General features: G+C 37.0%; 1 protein-coding gene across 5 annotated transcripts in view; it reads left to right on the top strand.

The window, feature by feature from the left end:
• Positions 1 to 20107, top strand: part of TAF4B (TATA-box binding protein associated factor 4b) — a 113873-nt gene that overhangs the window by 81614 nt on the left and 12152 nt on the right. For 2 of the 5 annotated variants that reach the window (XM_060121401.1, XM_060121402.1), the window contains exons 14-15: positions 12106 to 12216; positions 19237 to 19323. In XM_060121401.1, coding sequence (XP_059977384.1) covers positions 12106 to 12216; positions 19237 to 19302 — 177 coding nt within the window. In that variant the 3' untranslated portion in view covers positions 19303 to 19323. Of the gene's footprint in view, positions 1 to 12105; positions 12217 to 12978; positions 13266 to 19236; positions 19324 to 20107 lie in introns of those variants that run through there. The other 3 variants (XM_060121403.1, XM_060121399.1, XM_060121404.1) reach the window with 2 other exon arrangements.

Below are 20107 nucleotides of genomic sequence, written 5' to 3'. Positions count from 1 at the left end.
CTCTTCCAAAATATGGCAGAGGGAGGAACACTCCCAAACTCATTCTACGAGGCCACCATCACCCTGATACCAAAACCAGGCAAAGATGTCACAAAGAAAGAAAACTTCAGGCCAATATCACTGATGAACATAGATGCAAAAACATCCTGAACAAAATACTAGCAAACAGCATCCAACAGCATATTAAAAGGATCATACACCATGATCAAGTGTGGTTTATCCCAGGGATGCAAGGATTCTTCAATATACACAAATCAATCAATGTGATACACCATATTAACAAACTGAAGGATAAAAACCATATGATCACCTCAGTAGATGCCGAAAAAGCTTTCGACAAAATTCAACACCCATTTATGATAAAACCCTCCAGAAAGTAGGCATACAGGGAACTTACCTCAACATTATTAAGGCTATATATGACAAACCCACAGCCAACATCGTTCTCAATGGTGAAAAACTGAAAGCATTTCCACTAAGATCAGGAACAAGACAAGGTTGCCCACACTCACCACTATTATTGAGCATAGTTTTGGAAGCTTTAGCCACAGCCCTCAGAGAAGAAAAAGAAATAAAAGGAATCCAAATCAGAAAAGAAAAAGTAAAGCTGTCACTTTCTGCAGATAACATGATACTATACGTAAAGAATCCTTAAGATTCTACCAGAAAACTGCTAGACCAAATCAATGAATTTGGTAGAGTAGCAGGATACAAAATTAAGGCACAGAAAACTCTTGCATTCCTATACACTCATGATGAAAAGTCTAAAAGAGAAATTAAGGAAACACTCCCATTTACCATTGCAACAAAAAGAATAAAATACCTAGAAATAAACCTACCTAAGGAGACAAAAGACCTGTACTCAGGAAACTGTAAGACATGGATGAAAGAAATTAAATATGCAAATAGATGGAGAGATATACCGTGTTCTTGGATTGGAAGAATCAATATTGTGAAAATGACAATACTACTCAAAGCAATCTACACATTCAACGCAATCCCTATCAAACTACCAATGGCATTTTTCACAGAACTAGAACAAAAAATTTCACAGTTTGTATGGAAACACAAAAGATCCCGAATAGCCAGAGCAATCTGGAGAACGAAAAACATAGCTGGAGGAATCAGGCTCCCTGACTTCAGACTCTACTACAAAGCTACAGTAACCAAGACAATATTGTACTGGCACAGAAACAGAAATATGAATCAATGGAACAGGATAGAAAGCCCAAAGATAAACCCATGCACATATGGCCACCTTCTTTTTTTTTAATATTTTAATTTTATTTATCTTTTTATACAGCAGGTTCTTATTAGTTATCCATATTATACATAGTAGTGTATATATGTCAGTCCCAATCTCCCAATTCATCACACCACAACCCCCAGCCCCCGCCTCTTTCCCCACTTGGTGTCCATACATTTTTTCTCTACTTCTCTGTCTCAATTTCTGCTCTAGAAACTGGTTCATCTGTACCATTTTTTAGGTTCCACATATATGCGTTAATATACGATATTTGTTTTTCTCTTTCTGACTTCACTGTTTATGACAGTCTCTAGATGCATCCACATCTCAACAAATGACCCAATTTCATTCCTTTTTATGGCTGAGTAATAGTCCATGGTATATATGTACCACATCGTCTTTATCCATTCATCTGTCGATGGGCATTTAGGTTGCTTCCATGACCTGGCTATTGTAAATAGTGCTGCAATGAACATTGGTGTGCATGTGTCTTTTTGAATTATGGTTTTCTCTGGGTATATGCCCAGTAGTGGGATTGCTGGGTCATATGATAATTCTATTTTTAGTTCTTTAAGGAACCTCCATACTGTTCTCCATAGTGGCTGTGTCAATTTACATTCCCAACAACAGTACAAGAGTGTTCCCTTTTCTCCACAACCTCTGCAGCATTTGTTGTTTGTAGATTTTCTGATGATGCCCATTCTAACTGGTGTGAGGTGATACCTCATTGTAGTTTTGATTTGCATTTCTCTAGTAATTAGTGATGTTGAGCAGCTTTTCATGTGCTTCTTGGCCATCTGTATGTCTTCTTTGGAGAAATGTCTGCCCATTTTTGGATTGGGTGTTGTTGTTTTTTTTAATATTGAGCTGCATGAGCTGTTTATATATTTTGGAGATTAATTCTTTGCCCATTTATTTGTTTGCAAATATTTTGTCCCATTCTGAGGGTTGTCTTATCATCTTGTTTGTAGTTTCCTTTGCTTTGTAAAAGCTTTTAAGGTTCATTAGGTCCTATTTGTTTACTTTTGTTTTTATTTCCATTACTCTAGGAGGTGGATCAAAAAAGATCTTGCTGTGATTTATGTCAAAGAGTGTTCTTCCTCTGTTTTCCTCTAAGAGTTTTATAGTGTCTGGTGTTACATTTAGATCTCTAATCCATTTTGAGTTTATTTTTGTGTATGGTGTTAGGGAGTGTTCTAATTTTATTCTTTTACATGTAGCTGTCCAGTTTTCCCAGCACCAATTATTGAAGAGACTCTCTTTTCTCCATTGTATATCCTTACCTCCTTTGTCATAGATTAGTTGACCATAGGTGCATGAGTTTATCTCTGGGCTTTCTATCCTGTTCCATTGATCTATATTTCTGTTTTTGTGCCAGTACAATATTGTCTTGATTACTGTAGCTTTGTAGTATAGTCTGAAGTCAGGGAGTCTGATTCTTCCAGCTCTGTTTTTTCCCCTGAAGACTGCCTTGGCTATTCGGGGTCTTTTCTGTCTCCATAAAAATTTTAAGATTTTTTTTTCTAGTTCTGTAAGCAATGCCACTGGTAATTTGATAGGGATTGCATTGCATCTGTAGATTGTTTTGGGTAGTGTAGTCATTTTCACAGTATTGATTCTTCCAATCCAAGAACATGGTATATCTCTCCATTTGTTTGTATCATCTTTAATTTCTTTCATCAGTGTCTTATAATTTTCTGCATACAGGTCTTTTGTCTTCCTCGGTAGGTTTATTCCTAGGTATTTTATTCTTTTTGTTGCTGTGGTAAATGGGAGTGTTTCCTTAATTTCTCTGTCACATTTTTCATCATTAGTGTTTAGGAATGCAAGAGATTTCTGTGCATTAATTTTGTATCCTGCAACTTTACCAAATTCATTGATTAGCTCTAGTAGTGTTCTGCTGGCATCTTTAGGATTCTCTATGTATAGTATCATGTCATCCGCAAACAGTGACAGTTTTACTTCTTTTCTGATTTGTATTCCTTTTCTTTCTTTTTCTTCTCTGATTGCCGTGGCTAGGACTTCCAAAGCTATGCTGAATAATAGTGGTGACAGTGGACATCCTTGTCTTGTTCCTGATCTTGAAAGAAATGCTTTCAGTTTTTCACCATTGAGAATGATGTTTGCTGTGAGTTTGTCATATATGGCCTTTATTATGTTGAGGTAGGTTCCCTCTATGCCCACTTTCTGGAGAGTTTTATCATAAATGAATGTTGAATTTTGTCAAAAGCTTTTTCTGCATCTATTGAGATGATCATACGGTTTTACTTCTTCAGTTTGTTAATATGGTGTATCACATTGATTGATTTGTGTATATTGAAGAATCCTTGCATCCCTGGGATAAATCCCACTTGATCATGGGGTATGATCCTTTTAATGTGTTGTTGAATTCTGTTTGCTAGTATTTTGTTGAGGATTTTTGCATCTATATTCATCAGTGATATTGGTCTGTAATTTTCTTTCTTTGTGACATCTTTGTCTGATTTTGCTATCAGGGTGATGGTGGCCTCATAGAATGAGTTTAGGGTTTCCTTCCTCTGCAGTTTTTTTTTTTTTTTTTTTTTGCGGTACGCGGGCCTCTCACTGTTGTGGCCTCTCCCGTTGCAGAGCACAGGCTCCGGACGCGCAGGCTCAGCGGCCATGGCTCACGGGCCCAGCCGCTCCGCGGCATGTGGGATCTTCCCGGACCGGGGCACGAACCCACGTGCCCTGCATCGGCAGGCGGACTCTCAACCACTGCGCCACCAGGGAAGCCCTCCTCTGCAGTTTTTTGGAAGAGTTTTAGAAGGGTGGATGTTAGCTCTTCTCTAAATGTTTGGTAGAATTCAGCTGTGAAGCCATCTGGTCCTGAACTTTTGTTTGTTGGAAGATTTTTAATCACAGTTTCAATTTCATTACTTGTGATTGGTCTGTTCATATTTTCTATTTCTTCTTGGTTCAATCTTGGAAGGTTATACCTTTCTAAGAATTTGTCCATTTCTTCCAAGTTGTCCATTTTATTGGCATAGAGTTGCTTATAGTAGCCTCTTAGGATGCTTTGTATTTCTACGGTGTCTGTTGTAACTTCTCCTTTTTCATTTCTAATTATATTGATTTGAGTCCTCTCCCTCTTTTTCTTGATGAGTGTGGCTAATGGTTTATCAATTTTGTTTATCTTTTCAAAGAACCAGCTTTTAGTTTTATTGATCTTTGCTATTCTTTCCTTCATTTCTTTTTCATTTGTTTCTGCTCTGACTTTATGATTTCTTTCTGTCTGCTAACTTTGGGTTTTCTTTGTTCTTCTTTCTCTAGTTACTTTAGGTGTAAGTTTAGATCGTTCATTTGAGATATTTCTTGTTTCTTGACGTAGGCTTATATTGCTATAAACTTCCCTCTTAGAACTACTTTTGCTGCATCCCGTAGGTTTTGGATCATCGTGTTTTCATTGTCATTTGTCTCTAGGTATTTTTTGATTTCCTCTTTGATTTCTTTCGTGATCTCTTGGTTATTCAGTAACGTATTGTTTAGCCTCCATGTGTTTGTGTTTTTTACGTTTTTTTCCCCTGTAATTGATTTGTTATCTCATAGCATTGTGGTCAGAAAAGATGCTTGATATGATTTCAATTTTCTTAAATTTACTGAGGCTTGATTTGTGACCCAAGAGGTGATCTATTCTAGAGAATGTTCCATGCACACTTGAGAAGAAAGTGTAATCTGTTGTTTTTGGATGGAATCTCCTATAAGTATCAACTAAATCTATCTGGTCTGTTGTGTCGTTTAAAGCTTGTGTTTCCTTATTAATTTTCTGTTTGGATGATCCGTCCATTGGTGTAAGTGAGGCGTTAAAAAAGTCCCCCACTATTATTGTGTTACTGTCAATTTCCTCTTTTATAGCTGTTAGCAGTTGCCTTATGTATTGAGGTGCTCCTTTGTTGGGTGCCTATATATTTATAATTGTTATATCTTTTTCTTGGATTGATCCCTTGACCGTTATGTACTGTCTTTCCTTGTCTCTTGTAACATTCTTTATTTTAAAGTCTATTTTATCTGATACGAGTATTGCAACTCCAGCTGTCTTTTGATTTTCATTTGCATGGAATATCTTTCCATCCCCTCACTTTCAGTCTGTATGTGTCCCTAGGTCTGAAGTGGGTCTCTTGTAGACAGCATATAGATGGGTCTTGTTTTCTGAGGGTTTTTTTTTCTTTTGCTGTATGTGGGCCTCTCACCACCGTGGCCTCTCCCATCGCGGAGCACAGGCTCCGGACGCGCAGGCCCAGCGGCCATGGCTCATGGGCCCAGCCGCTCCACGGCACGTGGGATCCTCCCGGACCGGGGCACGAACTCGCATCCCCTGCATCGGCAGGCGGACTCCCAACCACTGCGCCACCAGGGAAGCCTGGGTCTTGTTTTTGTATCCATTCAGCAAGCCTGTGTCTTTTGGTTGGAACATTTAATCCATTCATGTTTAAGGTAATTATCGATATGTATGTTCCTATTACCATTTTCTTAATTGTTTTGGGTTAGTTTTTGTAGCTCCTTTTCTTGTCTTGTGTTTCCCACTTAGAGAAGTTCTTTCAGCATTTACTCGAGAGCTGGTTTGGTGGTGCTGAATTCTCTTAGCCTTTGCTTGTCTGTAAAGCTTTTCATTTCTCCATCGAATCTGAATGAGATCCTTGCTGGGTAGAGTAATCTTGGTTGTAGGTTCTTCTCTTTCATCACTTAAGTATATCTTGCCACTCCCTTCTGGCTTGTAGAGTTTCTGCTGGGAAATCATCTGTTAACCTCATGGGAGTTCCCTTGTATATTATATTTCATTTTTCCCTTGCTGCTTTCAATAATTTTTCTTTGTCTTTAAGTTTTGCCAATTTGATTACTATGCGTCTCGGCGTGTTTCTCCTTGGGTTTATCCTGTATGGGACTGTGCACTTTCTGGACTTGGGTGGCTCTTTCCTTTCTCATGTTAGGGAAGTTTTCGACTATAATATCTTCAAATATTTTCTCACGTCCTTTCTCTCTTTCTTCTCCTTCTGGACCCCTGTAATGTGAATGTTGTTGTGTTTAACGTTGTCCCAGAGGTGTCTTAGGCTGTCATTATTTCTTTTCATTCTTTTTTCTTTATTCTTCTCCGCAGCAGTGAATTCTACCATTCTGTCTTCCAGGTCACTTATCCGTTCTTCTGCCTCAGTTATTCTGATATTGATTCCTTCTAGTGTATTTTTCATTTCACTTATTGTACTGTTCATCTCTGTTTGTTCTTTAATTCTTCTAGGTCTTTGTTAAACATTTCTTGCATCTTCTCAATCTTTGCCTCCATTCTTTTTCCGAGGTCCTGGATCATCTTAAGTGTCATTATTCTGAATTGTTTTTCTGGAAGGTTGCCTATCTCCACTTCATTTAGTTGTTTTTCTGGGGCTTTATCTTGTTCCTTCATCTGGTACATAGCCCTCTGCCTTTTCATCTTGTCTTTCTTTGAATGTGGTTTTTGTTCCACAGGCTGGATTGTAGTTCATCCTGCTTCTGCTGTCTTCCCTCTGGTGGATGAGGCTATCTAAGAGGCTTGTGCAAGCATCCTGATGGAAGGGACTGGTGGTGGGTAGAGCTGAGTGTTGCTCTGGTGGGCAAAGCTCAGTAAAACTTTAATCCTCTTGACTACTGATGGGTGGGGCTGGGTTCCCTCCCTGTTGGTTGTTTGGCCTGCTGCGACCCAACACTGGAGCCTACTAGGGTTCTTTGGTGGGACTAATGGCAGACTCTGGGAAGGCTCACACCAAGGAGTACTTCCCAGAGCTTCTGCTGCCAGTGTCCTTGTCCTCACGGTGAGACACAGCCACCCCCCGCTTCTGAAGGAGATCCTCCAACACTAGTAGGTAGTTCTGGTTCAGTCTCCTATGGGGTCACTGATCCTTCCCCTGTGTCCTGATTCCCACAGTACTTTGTGTGTGCCCTCCTAGAGTCTAGTCTCTGTTTCTCCCAGTCCTGTCAAAGTCCTGCTGTCAAATCCCGCTAGCCTTCAAAGTCTGATTCTCTAGGAAGTCCTCCTCCCGTTGCCAGACCCCCAGGTTGGGAAGCCTGACGTGGGGCTCAGAACCTTCACTGCAGTGGGTGGACTTCTGTGGTATAAGGTTCTCCAGTTTGTGAGTCACCCATGCAGCAGTTATGGGATTTGATTTTATTGTGATTGCGCCCTTCCTACCGTCTCATTGTGGCTTCTCCTTTGTCTTTGGATGTGGGGTATCTTTTTTGGTGAGTTCCAGTGTCTTCCTGTTGATGATTGCTCAGAAGTTAGTTGTGATTCCAGTGCTCTCACAAGAGGAAGTAAGAGCACGTCCTTCTACTCTGCCATCTTGAACCAATCTCATGGTCACCTTATTTTTGATGAAGGATCAAGAATATACAATGGAGAAAAGACAGCCCCTTCAATAAGTGGTGCTGGGAAAACTGGACAGCTACATGTAAAAGAATGAAATTAGAACACTCCCTAACACCATACACAAAAATAAACTCAAAATGGATTAAAGACCTAATGTAAGGGCGGACACTATAAAACTCCTAGAGGAAAACATAGGCAGAACACTCTATGACATAAATCACAGCAAGGTCCTTTTTGACCCACCTCCTAGAGAAATGGAAATAAAAACAAAAATAAACAAAGGGGACCTAATGAAACTTAAAAGCTTTTGCTCAGCAAAGGAAACCATAAACAATACGAAAAGCAACCCTCAGAATGGGATAAAATATTTGCAAACGAAGCAACTGACAAAGGATTAATCTCCAAAATTTATAAGCAGCTCATGCAGCTCAATATCAAAAAAACAAACAACCCAATTCAAAAATGGGCAGAAGACCTAAACAGACAGTTCTCTAAAGAAGATATACAGATTCCCAACAAACACATGAAAGAGTGCTCTACATCACTAATCATTAGAGAAATGCAAATCAAAACTACAGTGAGGTATCACCTCACACCAGTCAGAATGGCCATCATCAAAAAATCTACAAACAATGCTGAAGAGGGTGTGGAGAAACGGGGACCCTCTTGCACTGTTGTTGGGAATGTAAATTGATACATCCACTATGGAGAACAGTATGGAGGTTCCTTAAAAAACTAAAAATAGAACTACCATATGACCCAGCAATCCCACTACTGGGCATATACCCTGAGAAAACCAAAATTCAAAAAGACTCATGTACCAAAATGTTCATTGCAGCTCTATTTACAATAGCCCGGAGATGGAAACAACCTAAGTGCCCATCATCGGATGAATGGATAAAGAAGATGTGGCACATATATACAATGGAATATTACTCAGCCATAAAAAGAAATGAAATTGAGCTATTTGTAATGAGGTGGATAGACCTAGAGTCTGTCATACAGAGTGAAGTAAGTCAGAAAGAAAAAGACAAATACCGTATGCTAACACATATATATGGAATTTAAGAACAAAAAATGTCATGAAGAACCTAGGGGTAAGACAGGAATAAAGACACAGACCTACTGGAGAACGGACTTGAGGATATGGGGAGGGGGAAAGGTGAGCTGTGACAGGGCGAGAGAGAGGCATGGACATATATACACTAACAAACGTAAGGTAGATAGCTAGTGGGAAGCAGCCGCATGGCACAGGGATATCGGCTCGGTGCTTTGTGACCACCTGGAGGGGTGGGATAGGGAGGGTGGGAGGGAGGGAGACTCGCAAGAGGGAAGAGATATGGGAACATATGTATATGTATAACTGATTCACTTTGTTATAAAGCAGAAACTAACACACCATTGTAAAGCAATTATACCCCAATAAAGATGTTAAAAAAAAAAAACAACTAAAAACAGAACTACCGTATGACCCAGCAATCCCACTACTGGGCATATATGCAGAGAAAACCATAATTCAAAAAGAGTCATGTAGCACAATGTTCATTGCATCTCTGTTTACATTAGCCAGGAGATGGAAGCAACCTAAGTGTCCATCGACAGATGAATGGATAAAGAAGAAGTGGCACATATATACAATGGAATATTAGCCATAAAAAGAAACGAAATTGAGTTATTTGTAGTGAGGTAGATGGACCTAGAGTCTGTCATACACAGTGAAGTAAGTCAGAAAGAAAAATACCGTATGCTAACACATTTATATGGCATCTAAGAAAAAAAGGTTCTGAAGAACCTAAGGGCAGGACAGGAATAAAGACGCAGACATAGAGAATGGACTGGAGCACACGGGGAGGGGGAAGGGTAAGCTGGGACGAAGTGAGAAAGTGGCATGGATTTACAAATACTACCAAATATAAAATAGATAGCTAGTGGGAAGCAGCCGCATGGCATAGGGAGATCACCTCAGTGCTTTGTGACCACCTAGAGGGATGGGATAAGGAGGGTAGGAGGGAGACGCAAGAGGGAAGAGATATGGTGATATGTGAATATGTATAGCTGATTCACTTTGTTATAAAGCAGAAACTGACACACCATTGTAAAGCAATTATACTCCAATGAAGATGTTTAAAAAAAAAGTCCATAGTTTTTCTATATTGTGCTGGCCAAAATACATAGGGTTTTTTTGTGGTACGCGGGCCTCTCACTGTTGTGGCCTCTCCTGTTGTGGAGCACAGGCTCCAGACGCGCAGGCTCAGCGGCCATGGCTCACGGGCCCAGCCGCTCCACGGCATGTGCGATCTTCCCAGACCGGGGCACGAACCCATGTCCCCTGCATCGGCAGGTGGAGTCTCAACCACTGCGCCACCAGGGAAGCCCCAAAATACATTGGTTTTAAGGTAGTTCATTGTAAATACAACCAACCTATTGTCACTTTCCATTTTTGTTAATAGTTTGCAAAATTTTCTTAACGTCTGTGAGATTTCTGAAAACCAAAGTGTAATTTGCAGAGTGAGAGAAAATGTTTTCCTATATAGGTAGTGGAATTTGATGACAGAGGTCAATTTTAAAACTATTTATTTGGTGTGACTATCGTGCAGATGCCATTTTTCTACAGGGAAAGACTAAAATATAGCTTGTTGTTTGATTTGTGCTGCAGGGTAGATTAATTAAAATTATATTTTGTCACCTACAAGTTCTATGTTGTGACAGCATCAGACTCTAAAACTATATATTTTATTTAAAAGGCCAGCATTAACAAAAGATGGTTTATAACTCCTGAAAATAGTTTTCTAGCAATTTATATATAAGTAAATATACAATTTAAATGAAGGATTTCTGCTTTGTTATTTGGGGAACAAATGGAAAATGGTTCCTAGTTCATTTTCTTTAGTTAAGTGTTTTCTGCTTTGCTGGATTCAGTTACCTATGGCTTATTCTTTGTCTTTCCTCTGATATTATAAAATAATTTGAAGTGATCTTTACTTTGTGTCTCTCTGAGACTGCCTATTTCATCATAAATTGTTTGATTCTTTCATCTAGGCTTTTTTTTTTTAATGTTAAAAATTTAGTTAGTGTTCTTTTAGAAAAATATTCTCAGGATAACTTTATGGTTCCCCAATAGGTTACTTTCAGTTGACTATCTTGGAGTCTGATCTTGTTTGAATATTTATCTAGCAACCAGTGCCAGGTTCTTTCTTCCTTCTTCTCCACACTAATAAGATTTCGGTGGGAATTAAGCCTGCTTCCTTTTCCAGAAAAACTTAGCAACCTGTATAGTGATATTTTATTTTGACTTTTTCACCTTGTTTTTTTTAAAGAATACATTTGACACTTACTTGCCTTCGTGAAATGATGCTATGTTTCATGCATTTATTTCCCAGTTTTAATATCTTAAATTTATCTACCTTAATGAGGCATCTTTGATGGGTGCCCCTGAATAGTTTAGTGCCCAAATACTAAAAAATTATACCTTGTAGATTTGGTCATTTGGGTTAGGCATAATGAAAGCTGTACAACAAAACAATACTAACTCACTTTCAATTGTTGACATGAAGATAGATACAGAGTAAATCCATAAGAAAGTGTGATATATTGAAAAGGTTTATAATGAGAAGACTTGGCTCTGCGTTCTGTTTCTACCACTTATTATTTGTGTGACCTTTATGAAGTTTTCCCAATTTCTTAAAACCTCACTTTCTCTCTTAGTTATTAAAAAAAAAGTATATGTATAATTTTCATGTTATTATGGCAGTTAATATATAACTTTCAGTGTCGTTGTAAGAGTTAACTGAGTTAATTTTAAGGAAGTGCTTTGTAAATCATACAGCATAGAACTGTTTCCTATAATATACAGAAACTATTTTTAAGTACCGTTGACCTTTGAACAACACAGGTTTGAATTGCGTGGGTTCCCTTTTATGCATGTTTTGTTCACTAAGTACCTACTACAGTGCTACACGATTCTCAGTTAGTTGAATTAATGGATGCAGATACGTGGATATGGAGGAACCTCGGATGTGGAGAGCCAACGATAAGTTACATGTGAACTTTCTACTGCATAGAGGGTCTGCACCTCTACCCCCCACATCTGTCGTTCAAAGGCCAACTGTAATTCTCTCTTATTCCAAAAAGTTTGACTGTATTTTGGCCACTTTCCCTCCAATTTACCGTTCAACTTATTCTTCAGGCATTTCTTAACCTGTGCTTAAACTAAGGAGAGCTTAAGCTCTAGGGGTGCTTCTTTTCTTCTTTTTCTTCTATTCCATACTTCTTCCTTACCTAAATTCTGCCTCTTCTATTTAGAGATTCAGGAATAAAGAGTTTGTTAGAGAAAAGGGATCAAGAAATGATGTACTGTTGGCTGTTAGGGAAATCTGATATTTATTTTACACTGTCACGTATTTAGTAAAGAACAGAGAAGTGGGCTTAGTGATCAGTTTCTTTCCCCCTTTGAGCATCACTGTGTGTAAACGTTGATTTTTTTCTTTTTTTTAATTCCATCTTCTAGTTACAACAGTTGGAGCTCGCGCAGATACAGCATAGAGATGCTAATCTCACAGCTCTTGCAGCTATTGGACCAAGGAAGAAGAGACCACTAGAATCCGGGTCTGGAAGTGAGGTATTGAAATAACGTTTGTTTATTTTATTTTTCATGTCAAAAAAGCAAGCCTAAAGGAAGCAAAGAATGCAAATTTACTCTGCCTTGCACCCTGTTGCTGTCAAATACTTGTTAAAACTCTCCTTTGCCTCTTTTATAAAATCTTAATTTTTGCTTGGTTTTTTTTTTGGTTTTTTTTTTTTTTTGCGGTACGTGGGCCTCTCACTGTTGTGGCCTCTCCAGTTGCGGAGCACAGGCTCCAGACGCGCAGGCTCAGCAGCCATGGCTCACGGGTTCAGCCGCTCCGAGGCATGTGGGATCTTCCCGGACCGGGGCACAAACCCATGTGCCCTGTATCGGCAGGTGGACTCTCAACCACTGCACCACCAGGGAAGCCCAATTTTTGCTTGTTTTTAAAAATATATATCACATTGTACTTTACTCCTACTAATTACTTATTTTATACTTTTTCCTATCCCCCATCTCTAGTTATACTGAATCTCACTATCGCGGTTTCTTCTGTACACTCTTTCAGGCAGTTTTATGTAATTTTCTCCCCGCTGTGTATCTAAATCCAGCTCATCTGTTAAAATCAAGTCTGCCCTCTCATTTCTATCATGAACCTTGACTCTGCATACCCACACTGACTTCTCCTTTTCTCAGCACACAATGTGTTTGCACGGCATTAATCATTCTCTGCTCCTCGCGTGCGTGTTTTCTCTTCTGTGAGATTATGAATTTCTTGAGCAAGACTATAATCCTTTTCCTTTGTATCTCCCACAGGACCGGGCACATACATATTCAATAAATATCATTAATGTTTGATTAACACCAAGGAAGGATCTTACTTACATCTTTAGAGCAATTATTTGCTGTAGTGATAGATTTTCAGATCGGTTATCAGGGCTGAGATACAGGTTCGATAAGAGCCCTGAGCTAGGTCAGCAGCAAAGGAACCACGGCTCGTCTGTTCTGCTCTGTAAAACTTAAATGTGCTTTGAGACAAGCTCCTCCCAGTGCTGACCCTAAACACTGATGTTTCCTAAATGAATGACAATCATCTCAATAGAAGAAGGATTTTAAAAGTCTAGTTCTTTTTATTAATAAAAGTGTAATGAATGCAGTATGTTCACATGCAAAAAAAATTCATAGTATAAAAATGTTTGAAGAAAATAAATGTTTCCTCCTCACAGATTTCTAGTCCCCCATCTCCTGCCCAGCCAGATGTAACCACCATTAAGATTCTCACATATCCTTCTAGAATTCGTTGTGAATATGGGCATGTATCTCATGTGCCTTCACAAATCCACATTTGCTTTTGTTTTTACTAAATGCAGTCAAACTGTGTCTATTGTTCTGTTCTTGATACTTTTCCCCTTTTCCGTAATATCTCTCATATAATTTATCTCCATACTTTTTAAAGGTATATGACATTACTGTGTTTAGATAAATAATGTATTCAACCAGTTCTCTAATGGAAATGTAGGTTGTTTCTGGGTCTTTGCTTTTATTGCCTCAGAGAACATCCTTGTACTTACCTTGTTGTGTGCTTGTCCAACGTAACTATAGACTAAATACCTAGAAATGGAATACCTGGGTTAAAGGGTGTGCATTAATAGGAAAACCTTTTTGGAAAAATTCAAACATACTCAAAGCTAGAGTAGTATGAATCCCCTACACACCTGCCATCCTGCTGCAACTACTATCAGTTTATGCCTAATTTTGTTTTATTTATATCTACACCAACCTTCTCAGGTAAGTTTTTCACTTCAGGTTATTTTAAAGTCAGTCCTAGACTTAATATCATTTTACCCATAAATATTATTTGTTGCTTTTCATTTTTGATAAATATTTTAAAATTACCTCCTGAATGAGTTGTATCAGGCTTTATATCCATTAGTGCCTGTTTTCTCACACTCTCATTTAACACTGGGGATTCTCTTTGCCATCTGATGGTTGAAAATGCAATTTTTAATAGAGTGTTTAAATTATGAATGAAATTGAGCAATTTTTTCATGTGTATATTGGCACTTTCAATTTACCTTTTCCCCACCGAGTTATATTTTTTAATAGATTAAGAAAATGGAACACTCCACACCTCCCTCCACTTTCCTTTCAGTTTTTCTGGGCTTTATTCATCTAAAAGTTTGTATTTTCTTAAATTAAAAAAAAATCAGTCTTCTGCTTTTGTCCTCCTGGGGTTCTATTGTGTTTGGAAAGCCCTTTCTTAATAATTAGACTTATGTGTTAGTATTTTATCATTTCAGCTTTTAAGTATAAATCTTTGGTTCACTCAGAATTTGTTTTGAATAAGAGTTGAGATCTGGATTTACCTTTACTCCCTCACTTCCCCCTCATTCTCCCCCAGGCTAGCAGATTGTCCCAACACTGTTTACTCAATGATTCTTTCCCCCCTGATTTGAAATGCCACCTTTATCACAAACAATTTTGTGTCAAATACAAATTCCCATATGTATTTGAGACTGTTTCTGTATACTCTGACCCAGTGCTAGCTAACAGAACTTTCTGTGATGAGAATGTGCTGTCTGTGCTGTCCTCAGCAACTACATATGGCTGTTGAGCAGTTGAGCTGTGGCTAGTGTGATTGAGGAAATAGTTTTAATTTTTTTAATTAATGTAAATTTTAATAGTCACATGTGACTAGCAACTACCATATAAGTGCAGCAGGACCAGTCTAGTGATGTATATCTGTTTATGGCTCTTTATGTATTAGTACCAAATCTTTCTTTTTAAGCATCTTAACCATTTTTAAGTGTACAGTTCAGTAGTGTTGAGCATATTCACATTGTTATGCACCACATCTCCAGAACTTTTTCATCTTGCAAAATTGAAACTCTATACCCATTAAACAACTCCCCATCTTCCCTTTTCCCAGCCCCTGGTAACCACCATTCTACTTTGATTCTATGAATTTGACTACTTAGATAGCTCATGTAAATGGAATCATTTCGTATTTGTCTTTTTGTGACCTCAAGGTTCCAAATCTTAGTATATTTTAAAATATGGTAACACTAGTCCAGTAGAGTTTTTTATGTTCCTAATTCTCTAGCATAGGACAACCCACTGCCCTTTATTTTTGGTCTATTTGTATGTAAATGTGTAAATATTTTATTAAAAGTGGGGCATGCTATTTCATCATTAAGCGTATTCCTATAAATATGGCCTAGTTAGCATAGTTTTTTCTTTTTGGCAAGAACAGTTACTTGTAATTTTTTTTCATCCACATAAAGTTATTCTTTATAATATTATAATTCCTTTGAGAAAGAGCTACAGGGATGTCTAAGTTCCTGCCCTACTTTTTGATAATGGTAGCTTTATACAACAAATTCTGTTAAATGTTTGCTTCGTGGGGAAGCATCATAGCATCATAAGTACATAATAGTTTGGACTCAGTCAAATCTGGGTTTGGTTCTTGACCATTAAGTTTTGTAACCTTTGACAAGTTCTTTAAACCTCTTACTTCAATTATCCCCATCTGGAATATGGGTGTAATACCCGCCTTACAATGTTTTAAGGATTGGATTATGTAAAGTGCTTAATTAGTTCCTGGCCTCAAGTACAGGCCTAATAAATTGTCGTCTTTGTCATCATAGTAATAGTACCATTATTTTAGCTTTTAATAGAATTTTATAAGTAGTATTAATGATCCATAGTGAATTTGAACTGTTAATCATTAATCTCTTCAAAGCTTCATTTTTATGTCTCATTTGAGTTCGTCACAAATCTCAGAAACATTAAATGTTCCCTGGTTTCTAATAATCAGAGATTTTACAGAATTTTTCATCGATTGTATGTTTGAATCTGAGAAAGTCCATAGGTTACAGGGGGGAAAATGAAATGTACTGTTGATGTTCAAAACAGTGATTAAAAAAATATCAGTTTATATGATTTATCTATTAACATTAAAATATAAGCTTATTTAATTTTTAAATTTCAAAACAGATGTGTTCTAACTTGGCTATAAATATACTGAAGTGTGTGTTTGCTTGGTGCTTCTTCAGTTTTGAGAACTTAGGCCTGTATGTTTTCCCCTTTATTCCTGGACTTTAAACTTCGATCGTTGTCAGACTTTTACAGAATTATAACAGCGAGTACTTTTAAGTAATGCCAACCTGAATTGAAAATATCCATTTCTTTAATGAGTTGGTGACATTTTAGTACAATCCTTATTTTGAAATTAGCTGAAAACTATTTTTTGTTGATTTTTATTCATGGTGTTTTAACTTCAAAGGTAATTTTCTTTGAAAAATGGGAAACTAGAGAGAACCCTGCTGTATGCTCTTTCAGTGTTTACATATACTGCTGATTGATTTGCCCCTCCAATCACTTAAATTGCATGAATCAGGATTGTTAAAAACCCTTTAACGATTCAGGTTTTTTGTTCTCTCACAAATAACACAAAATTGATGTATGAAACCATTTAGATTTTTAATATTCTATACCTTGAAGACTGAGGGTCTACTTTTTGTCTGCCTCTTTCTTTATAGATGGGAACCTGAAATCTTACCTGTTTGATTTGAATTTACTAGAATAAGCATATAATCCCAGAGGGGAGTGAGGTAGAGTCTTGCTCTTTGAAGAGTAAAATCCTTAGTTCAAATGCAGGTTTTTAGTACTGAAGGGAAGAGGTTTCAGTTTGGAAGACTGCATAAAACGGTGATTTTAAAAAATGTAAAATTCAGAGAATTAAACTTAGAACGTTCAGCATTCATAGATTATAATTTTTGTTGATAATAAATCAACAATAATAAATTTGGAGAAATTCGTTTTAGACCTTCTTCCTTTAGTATATTTTTCTATTATGTAAAACAAAGCAAAACTGGCTCTTATCCTTTAAAAAATCTTTCTAGTTGTACAATTTATACATTAAACTATCCTCTGTGTAGATTTACATTGATATTCTCAGAAGTCTTGGTAGAGTTGAATAGCATCAGCTCCTGTCTCCTCGTGTTAACCTGGCAAAAAGCAACAAGTACCAATTATCATTTAGAACCAAATTATTTGTTTCATAAGCCTGTTGGCTCTGGGGTGGGGGGGACTTAAAATTTACTACTTTGGAGTATTTAATTTGTCCTTAATTTACTGCTGTGTGTTGAAGTTATATATAAGAATATATGCATATGAAATTAGTTCTTAAATTAACATAGGCTGTACAGATACCTATGCAGTAATCTAGAACCTACTTAAAGATTTAGAGTGTTTCCATGTGTATGTCATGTATGTATACGCTGAGGTGATGTGTTTGGGGTTCTTTGGAATGTTAAGTCATTAATAACTTTACTTCCTGCATTGATTTTAGGTCCTTGGATTATAAAGGCTCTATCTTTTCTCTATTAACAATACTTTCAAATAGTTCACCTAACTTAATGAGCCAACCATCATAACAATATTTCTTTATTTTATTGAAAATAAAGATAGGTTTTATTTTAACCTTATAACATATTGGCTTGAAAATGCTGATATTTCTTTTAAAAGTAAGTGGTTACAGTGCCAGATCAACTACATGATGCTTATAGTATTGATATACCTGGTATGTGTTGCTTAAAATAGTGTTCATTTGCTAACCAAAACAAAGAAATTATTACTATATAGATAAGTGTATGTCCCTTCTATCTAGAAGCAGGTTAAAGTACTACCCTGTAAAACTGTAAGAATTTTAGAGGAAGATAATGAGAAGGGGCTTTTTTGAAACGTTTCTTAGCAATAAATAGAAAATTTGGTTGAACCAGAATTGCTTTCAGACAAACATATTTTTTTTTCCACAGCTGAATTCTAATTCAGAGATAAATGTTAGATATTGATAACAATTTTGCTATATCTCCCTACAATTAAAGGTGCATTCCTAAAATTCATTTCTTCTTTATTGTACTTTTTAAATTTGTATACCTTGAAAACAAGGCATTTCAGTTAGGCATACTTGTAAATATTTTTAAAACAAGCATTCTTTAAATATTATTAGCCAAGCAAATATTATTTGGATAGAACCTATAAAATGATTCTACTGCAGAGCCCTAAATCTATATTCTTAACCATTTATGTTTAGTGGTCTCACTATAACATTAATCATAGAAATTATCACATTGCAGTATTTTATGAGTAGGCTTAAGAAGGTGAGAAAGGACCATTTTAGAATAATGTGTTGAATTCCATTGGCAAGAATATTTCATGCTACAGCTTACAGAAGAGTGATTTCTGAGAAAGTTTCATTAATTTTTACATGTATTTAGAGATGAACTTTTGAAAAAATCCTGTACCTCGAATAGTATTCCACAGCAGTTTGCTATAGATATTATTAGAACTTCTCTATATAGAACTTGAAGGTCTTGTGATATATCTATTGTAGCAACTTACCTTTCCCTTTAGCTCCAATTTGATGTTTAAAGTATTAGAGTACTTTGATTTTGGGGGGACAAGGTAGGGAGAGGGAAGGCAGTTTTCAGAAGACTGTGGGCAAACTGCAATAAAAAAATTAGGATAAAGAAATAAATGATGTTGCTATAAAGGAAACAATAGAGCTTTAAGAATCTTTCCATATGTTTTCTTTGTTATTTTAGCCTGTGTGTAGGTGCCCTAAAACAGAATGTCTCTACTCTGCTAGATGCCTAGTCCTCTGAAGGGCAAAGTACACCATTAGGGCCTAACCTGTCTTAGGTTAAAGATATCTTAGGGTTTGAAAATTCATTTATGTGAATTTTTTGGCACCTAGTATACAACTTTGAAAATCAGGTGGGAAATAAAGGTTTTTTTTAGAAACTAAACTGAAATTGTTTGAAGAAAAATCACAAGTTACTATGAAGCAGTGTAAAAAGTAATAAAACGTGTTGTGTTTTGAAAAAAATTTTTTTCTTGAGCTGTTATAATTTTCTTCTTAAGAGAAAGAAAAATAATTGTAGTTACTTCATAGGCAGCCAGAAATCACCTGAGCATTCTACTAATTTGAATATATCTGAGAAAAAATTTATCAGAGTCATAGTAGCACAACCATTTGCCTGTCCTCATGATTTAATACTATATCCTCAGTGTGTTAGGATGTCTTTGAGCGTTCAGGAAAAGAATTGCTTACTGGAGTCCAAGAACTATCTCTGAGATGCTGAAGAAGTCTGTGTGGTGGGTAGCCATTTTTTTCCCTCCATGCTAATCCTAACAACAGTATTCTCTGTCCCTCTCTCATTTCTGTTCTTTGGTGGTGCGCCCCTTCAAGGAAGTGGAAGTTAGCGAGTTAAGTGCCAGGTAATGATGTACCTGTTTTTTTAAAACAAGCACTCAGCATTAGCTTGCTGCTCATAGACAAAAATGAAGTCTGGGGAAGATGGGATGTCCTGGAAAGGCAGTGATGGTACCAGAGAGTGTTCTGTCCAAGAACGGATGGAACTTTGCTGGTTTGTGTGTGTCTGTATCAGATAAGAGGAAATATCAGGAGGCACAGTTAAGATGGATTCCATTGCTTTGTCTTCTTCAGAGGAAGATGATTAGGGAATTTCTGGACTTAATTATTTCCCCCATTATTACTTTCCCAAGAATCTTCAACATGGAGCAGGCTAGGGCTTCCAAAGCACTAGACGTGTGGTGGTCTCAAACACAGACTCCCCCACACGTTTCTTTGTACCTGCCAGAAAATATTATTTTGTTCTTATTTCTTGACTTTTCTTCTCTCTTCCCACCCACCTTTATATAAGGATAGTTGTATAGAATTATTAAAATCAAAGCTCTTTGGAATATAATATTTAGAATGGATTTCAGTGATAACTTTCTTCCATTGTTTAAACTAGTATGAATTAACCTAGGTATGGTAAGATCCTTTCCAATGCTTGCAAGTTTCTTATGAAGTCTAAATTTCTCTGAAATGAAGAAGACTCAGTTTCTAGAAGAGTACTATCAGAAGGTAGATTAT

This window comes from Lagenorhynchus albirostris, chromosome 14, assembly GCF_949774975.1.
Source record: "Lagenorhynchus albirostris chromosome 14, mLagAlb1.1, whole genome shotgun sequence".
Classification (NCBI taxonomy): Eukaryota; Metazoa; Chordata; class Mammalia; order Artiodactyla; family Delphinidae; genus Lagenorhynchus; species Lagenorhynchus albirostris.
This window is presented reverse-complemented; position numbering and strand designations above follow the sequence as displayed.